The sequence below is a fragment of the Helianthus annuus genome, chromosome 16 (genome assembly GCF_002127325.2).
Source record: "Helianthus annuus cultivar XRQ/B chromosome 16, HanXRQr2.0-SUNRISE, whole genome shotgun sequence".
NCBI classification, from domain to species: domain Eukaryota; kingdom Viridiplantae; phylum Streptophyta; class Magnoliopsida; order Asterales; family Asteraceae; genus Helianthus; species Helianthus annuus.
This window is the reverse complement of record NC_035448.2, coordinates 202,667,653-202,674,896: the sequence shown is the minus strand read 5'-3', so window position 1 is coordinate 202,674,896 and position 7,244 is coordinate 202,667,653. Positions and strand designations below refer to the sequence as shown.

The 7,244-nt window shown below is 32.8% G+C and overlaps 1 protein-coding gene across 1 annotated transcript; it reads right to left on the bottom strand.

Moving 5' to 3' along the window:
• Positions 1 to 864: 864 nt before the first annotated feature.
• On the bottom strand, positions 865 to 6,403 carry LOC110918661 (probable acyl-activating enzyme 1, peroxisomal). The gene is made up of 2 exons (XM_022162936.2): positions 6,155 to 6,403; positions 865 to 2,484 (listed from the first exon to the last, which is right to left on the bottom strand). The coding sequence occupies exons 1-2, from the start codon at positions 6,350 to 6,352 to the stop codon at positions 1,024 to 1,026; spliced, it is 1,659 nt and encodes a 552-aa protein (XP_022018628.1). The 5' UTR covers positions 6,353 to 6,403; the 3' UTR covers positions 865 to 1,023.
• Between the last annotated feature and the right edge of the window lie 841 nt (positions 6,404 to 7,244).

The window sequence follows — 7,244 nt, the reverse complement described above, 5'->3', positions numbered from 1 at the left end:
AATGTTTAACCGTTCAGAGGCAAATGTTTGACCAATTCAGATTAGAGATCTTAATCATTCAGACTCTATATAATGCTTAACCATTCAGAGACAATTGTCTGAATCATTCAGACATGCGCTTACGAAACAAACTGTCTTAACCATTAAGTGTTAAACCAGTAAAAGATCTGAAACATTAATAGCCTCATTAAGAGGCAAATAAATAGCCCCTTAGTTTCATTTGTTGTTTCTTTACTGCGACTTTTTTTTTTCTAAATGTTAGCTATCTAAAAGTTAAGTCACATAAATAAAATACACAAAAAAACTTGATTACTATTTGGTGAATATTTTTTTATGTTGACTTAAATAGAATAATTATCAAAATTGTTTATTATTTACTGAATTTTTGTTTCACTACTACCTTATAGTTCAAGTTACATTAAAAAAGTAATTACTAAATAATATCTAAGTTTCATCTATGTTTTATCTAGGTCACCTATTTTATAAAAAAAATTGTTATAAGATGTTACTAAAATATATAAAAGAAGTGTTTATCACTGACGGAAAATTAACATACATTAAGTGTATGGGTTTGCGGTGGTGGAGGTGGTGTTAGGGGTGTTGCAGGTGGTGATGGCCGGAGTGGTGGGTTGTGGATGGTGAAGGTGGGTTAGGCGGTGGTGGGAGGTGGTGTTAGTGGTGTTGCAGGTGCATTGATGTTGAAGATAGGTAGAGTTATAAATTATTTTGTTTTATTTTTTAAAATGATACTAAATAAATGGGGTAAAAAGACTAAAATACCTTTGGGTGACTAGATTTAGCAAAAAATAAAATAAAATAAACTGGGTTAGGCTCAAAGGACATACCGTGCAAGATTTTGAAACATTAAGTACAAAACCCGTCAATTTTAAAAGGAAAGGACACCGCTTACAATTTGGTGTAAACATAATCCATAGTACAATTGTATTCCAAATTCATGCAACTGAGCATTATTCGATTACATTTATTTATGTTTGCCCATGTTTAAATGATAACAATGAATGTTCAATACCCATTCCCACAAAGAATACTCCCTGTTGTTTTGGCTTTTTGCCTAAGAAGAAATTTGAGAACTTTTCCGGTCGAATTCATGGGTAAAACCTCGAAACACACATTTCGTGGGATCATATTGCGAGGCAACGACTTCTCTTGACAAAATTCGATGATAGCACAACCAGTTAAAGTGCACTCGCCTTTCAATGTCACAAACGCACAAGGCGTTTCACCAAGGGCATTGTCAGGTTTCCCAACAACGGCTACTTCCTTTACAAATGGGTGAGTCCTGATGACCCGTTCAATCTCGATGGTGCTAACAATCTCCCCATTTGTGATAATACTATCTAGTTTACGATCTTTCATCTCTATATCACCATTAGGGTTTCTAACCCCAAGATCCCCTGTCATGTACCAACCGCCCTTGAACACCTTTTGGGTCTTTTCCATGTTGTTAAAGTATCCTAACATTACAATGTTTCCCTTAAACATAATTTCTCCAATTGTGTTCCCGTCTGATGGCACACTGATCATGGTCTCAGGGTCTTTGACATCAACATCTTGTGTTAAGATGTTGTGAGTTCCTTCACGACATCTTATCTTCTGAATCTCAATATCCTTGTCATTTTCTTGTGGATTGCTTGTTGTCAACGACCTATCAGTCATTGGCCCTAGAGCTTCTGTCATTCCATAACCATGGTGTATGTCAAACCCAAATTTCTCGACTTTCAATATAATTTCCAATGAGGGTAAAGGCCCGGCCACGATTACATCAACCCTAGTTGGAATCACCCGTTGTTCATCAGCTTTCGAACTTGCAATCTTGTCTAAAATCGTAGGTGGACCACACAAGTGTGTTACTTTATGGATCATAATCGAATTAAAAATCACCTTCGCGGTCACTTCTCTAAGACAAACGTTGGTGCCGCCCAATGCTGCCACTGCCCACGGGAAGCACCACCCGTTGCAACGGAACATATCAACCGTCCACAAGAAAACCGGCATTTTCTTTATATCATATCTAAAGATAACCGATAACGAGTTGAGATACGCTGATCTATGGCTATAAACTGCCCCTTTTGGCTTCCCCGTTGAGCCTGAAGTGAAATTTATCGAGATTGGATCACATTCATCATTTGGGTGTATGATATTGAAATCAGATTTCCCTGAAGAAAGAAGTTCCTCGTAATCAAGAGTTTTCGATGGCACAATGGTGTGATTCCTTTCATCGATCAGAACCACACTCGGTGATGCTAATGCGGTTTTTTCATGTGATAGTATCTTGATTGCTTCACTAACAGAATGAATGTATTGGTGGTCAACAAAGATGACTTTGGCTTCTAGCTGTTGGAGAGTGGTTGCGAGTGTTGGTGGATCGAGGCTCGTATTGAGTGAACAAAGGATCGCACCAGCCATTGGCACCCCGAACTGGAGCTCGTACTGAGCAGGTGTATTTGGTGCGAAGGTTGCAACCTATTTTTAAAATCATGTGGACTTCGTTAAACTTTATTTTAACAAGTAAGAAATTTCACTAAGAGAATGGTTTCAAGTTTCATGACTTAGGGGCTGTTTGGCAACATCTGAATGGTTAAGTGCTGAACCAGTAAGAGGTCTGAACCATTAAGTGTTGAACCAGTAAGGGGTCTAAACCATTAAGAGCCTATATAATGCTTAACCGTTCAGAGGCTAATGTCTGACCAATTTAGATTAGAGATCTTAAGCATTTAGGCTCTGTATATTGCTTAACCATTGAGAGGCAAATGTCTGAACCATACAAACATCTGCTTGTGAAACAAACAGTCTGAACCATTAAGTGCTGAACCAGTAAGAGCTCTAAACCATTAAGAGTCTCATTAAAAGGTAAATAAACAGCCCCTTAACCATTAAACATTCAGAACCAAACCTTACAGATCAGAAACCAACCAAACCTAAGGATTTGTTTCGTTTCAAATCGTCAAGTCAGTTTTAACTGTTTATAAACACAACAGTTTCAATTGTATTCTATTCTAGTATCTATAATATTTTTAAACTGAGTTGTTACAAAAGTTATTTTACTAATTTATATTTTTGTTAAAAATAAGAATTTTTTATAGGGTCCAGAATTTAATATCATATACGTCATCTCCATATTTTTATTTTACTCTATATGACTATATCCGTGCAATTAGGGACCGTATGAAACGGGCCAAATACTTATTGCCCTGTTGAGTCTCTAAAAGAAACAAATTCAATTGGAAATCATCATTCCACTTATAGAAATGTCCTCTATAATGTCTTCTTACACTTCTTATTTTTAGGAGCCTTTGTATAATAAATTAACCCATTGAAATAGTATATAAGTATATAGATGAACAAATGGCTAGAAGTTTAAGGATTAATCAGTACTTGACTCACATAGCAAGACAAAGTGGTTGGTATCAATCTTTAGTCGAATTAGGTCCACAAGGTCGATATAATGCACATGACTTTATGATTATACATGGTTCGCCTCGGCTCCAGTTATATCCAATAGGTTAATACAAATAACGTGTAGATAGTGGCTTAGAACAAGTCAGGGTGCTTTGTTCTTTACTCCAATATCGAATTCTAAAGACTAATACAAACCGACAACGATAATAACTAGTCAAGGTTGATAAGGAAATGGGTCCTAATCATACATTCTTTGAGAGTGTGAGATGGGTTAGGATTTGGAACCAATAACCAAATAAGGACTTGGGGGGTCCTAATCATACATTCTATAAATAATATTTTATTTATAGGCCCATCACATCCTTTTCTATTTTCTATATAGTGTTAACATATAGGCCCATCACATCCTTTTCTATATTGTGTAATAATAGTGTTAACATATATTGACGTTAATTAGGCTTGTAAACGAACTGAACAAACACAAACGAGGATGTGTTAATGTTCGTTTATTTAGTTTTAACTGACCACGAAGACAAATAGTTAAATGAATGATTTTTTGTGTTCATATCTGTTGGTTAAAAATCTAATTGAACAGTACACGAATGGAAACGTACAAAAACAAACAAATATAAACGAAAATAAATGAACATAAACGTTGAAGGTTAGCTGAAACGAGAGGAGATGAATCATAGCTACTCCAAGACGATGGACCGTAGCTAAACATCCACTATGGTTTTACTCTTCCTAGACGAGGAAACCCTAGCTAATTTGGAAGGAACTCAAACGACAAGGCGGACATAGCCAAAAAGGCGAAGACATAGTGGGCTTGTAATTTAAAACTTAATTTTTTAAATAAAAAATTGAAAAAAGGAAATAGTTGAAAACTTTGAAATTTCCTATATTTTAGATTGTTTTTTATATTTACTATTCAATTTTGTAGATCTTAAGTCACATGTGGATGACTCAAGGTTTTGTTTTTTTTTCTGTGTGAGTGACTTAAGTTAGTTCTCTTTTTTTTTAAAGTTTTAATTTTGTACCCCTATACTATATATAAAAAACTTTTACCTCTTGATTTTTTAAGTTTCAGTTTTACTCTTATAATGTCGTTTTTCTTATATAGGCGTTAAGTTTTTTGACAATATTACCATTCAATGTTTTGCATACAAGTTTATGCTTTATGTGGTTGTACATTGAGCTTTGTGGTCATGCCTTTTGTGTAATTTTCCTTTTCTTAGGTAAGAGTCGGTATAAGCTGCAACATGCGTGTGTGGTTTAACGTATTTGTTTGGTTTGATGACACGTCGCAACGCACGGGTCCTAAGTTGACTTATTTACTCTTTTTTATGTTTTAAGTTTCAGTCTAAACCTGTGTAAACGTTTTTACGTCTATTTTTTGTTCGATAGAAGAGTCCCGCTGCAAAGAGCGGGTCTAAAATACTAGTTTACTATTAATACGTAAATGGACGTAAATCAACGAACAAATATTTTTTGAAGTTTCCACTTTTATTATTTTTCTTAACACTCATAGCAACTCATGAATCAAAGCTGCACAAATTATGAACATTTAAAACAAACCTGCATATCATCATTTAATAAAAATAATTTTGTAAATGCTTTAAGCTTTGATTAGTATTTTTATTGAAATGAAATGAAGGTTGCCATTTTTACATTTATATACATTTTTATGTATAGTTTTATAAATAGATAAGTTAATTGTATTGTTATCAAATACTTAAAATAACATCAACACATGTTTTGCTTGGTTTGACTTGGTGAATGTATAAAAAGTAGACGCTTCACCGCAAAGTGTTTTCTCTTTTTAGAAATCTGGAAGTTGACTTTTAAGTGGTTCTCATTCACATGTTAGACCTTCCCCATTGGTGACCTATGTGGTTGGGTTGTCACTTTTAATAAATAAAAAAAAAGAAAAAATACCAATTTCTTCACAACCTGGTCGATTCCACAACCTTAGGTTGTGACCCAACCTCTACATCTTTTTGACACATCTCTCTAGTTAATTGGTTGCTTTTGTTATTTTTTTTTCCTTTTTTCTTTCAAACAATTAGTTTTAAATAAATTAGATTATTTACAATAACTTATAATATTTAAGTGTTTTTAATAAAATCAAAAAGTACAATCTTGTTCAGATTTTTTTTGTGAGCATTTAGATATAAATTTTATTAAAAACTGATTTTTTACAAAAAAAAAGTTTTTTTTTTTTTCATATAAATTCAACATTATCTTATTTGCCATATCTTATTTTCCGTTGATGAATAATTATGTAGTTCGTATCATTTGTAATTGTATTATTAGATTTCGTGTTCCGATTGTAACTTGATTGGATCAAAACCAGTTTACCTCATTTTTTATATTTAAAATAATATAGTTTAAAAAAATAAACATTTTATTACTTATAATAAATTTTATATAATAATTTAAAATCTAATAATAATATATTTAGTAAAAAATAGTTTAGGTTGGGTTGTTAATGGGTGTGAAATATTGGGATAGGTTGGGTTGGTTAGGTGGAAGAGAGAGAAATTAGTTTTTTATTAAAAGTTGGGTTGGGTTGGGTTGTGAGTGTGGATAGTCTTAGTGCTTTAAATGTTTTAATAATTAGTTAATTACATATGAAGTTACAAGAGTAACATACAACTTGCAAATATATCATGAATAACTAAGAAAAACTTATAGAATAGTAACAAAAGGAGTACAAGGTGAAAGAAGAACTTACAACTTTTCCAGGAGTAACTCCGATAATCGAAAGAGCAGAAGCAAGCTTCACACATCTATCGTATGTTTCTTTCCACGTATACGTCACATCATTATAAATTATAGACACGCTTTTTGCGTAAACAAATGCTGCTCTCTCGAGAAAGCTAATAGGCGACAAAGGCACAAAGTTAGCTTCACATTTAGAATAACCCTCCATTAGAATTAGAATTAGAAGTAGAAGTTGTATGTTTTTGTACTTCTTAAACAATAACTTGGATCCTTTTATAGGCACGCGCAAGAGCCATGATATCACATTTCCACAGTCACAAGTCATAAAGCTGAGATAATGGGTTTGACGTAATCAAAATTCTTGTAATAAAAAATTAAAAGTGGGATAAAACACACACATTTAACGATATCTGATGCTTTTCAACGATTATATTCAATCAAATTTAGATACGTAATATTATTTATTATATATTTATTTTAGGTTAAAGGTGATTAGTGATATGGAATAGATGTATACTTTTTAGAAATATTACTATATAATTAAGTTAAAGGTGATAGATATATGCCAAATGGAAGTAACCAGAACTACAGGATAAAACATTTTTTTAATCGTATTATATTTTTCTTTAGTAAATCTGATGAAATTTAGATACTTTGTGTATATGATAAAAGTTAGAAGGATAGTGGATAGATGGTTACATAACTATTATATGTAACCAGTTATGATGAAAATTGAAAAATACAAGTGTTTAAGTTGTTTCTAGTCGTTCAAATTATATATGGATAGAGTTATGTATTTTCCAAAGGTCGTGTGGTCTATAGATGTTAAGCCGGTTATATTACAATGAGCTTTTTCTTTTTTGAGAAATATTCACCGAGTTGCGACATATGTATTTTAGTTAAGATCCTAAATGTTCACATATTATTACGTACCAGGGTTATAGAATCACGTACTACCATGTTAGATAATCAAATACTACCATATTATATAAACGAGTAAATTACAAGTTTTGTCCTTTATGTTTTACTCAAATTGCAGGCGTTGTCCTTTTGCTCAAAAGTTTACAGGCGGTATCCTTAACCTTTCAAAATCTTGCACG

Bases quoted from the DNA above. Each gene is read 5' to 3' on its own strand.
- LOC110918661 (XM_022162936.2), bottom strand. From the start codon at position 6,352: ATGGAGGGTTATTCTAAATGTGAAGCTAACTTTGTGCCTTTGTCGCCT. The intron at 2,485-6,154 runs GTAAGTTCTTCT...TTTTAAAAATAG, and splicing joins GAGTTACTCCTGGAAAAGTT to GTTGCAACCTTCGCACCAAA.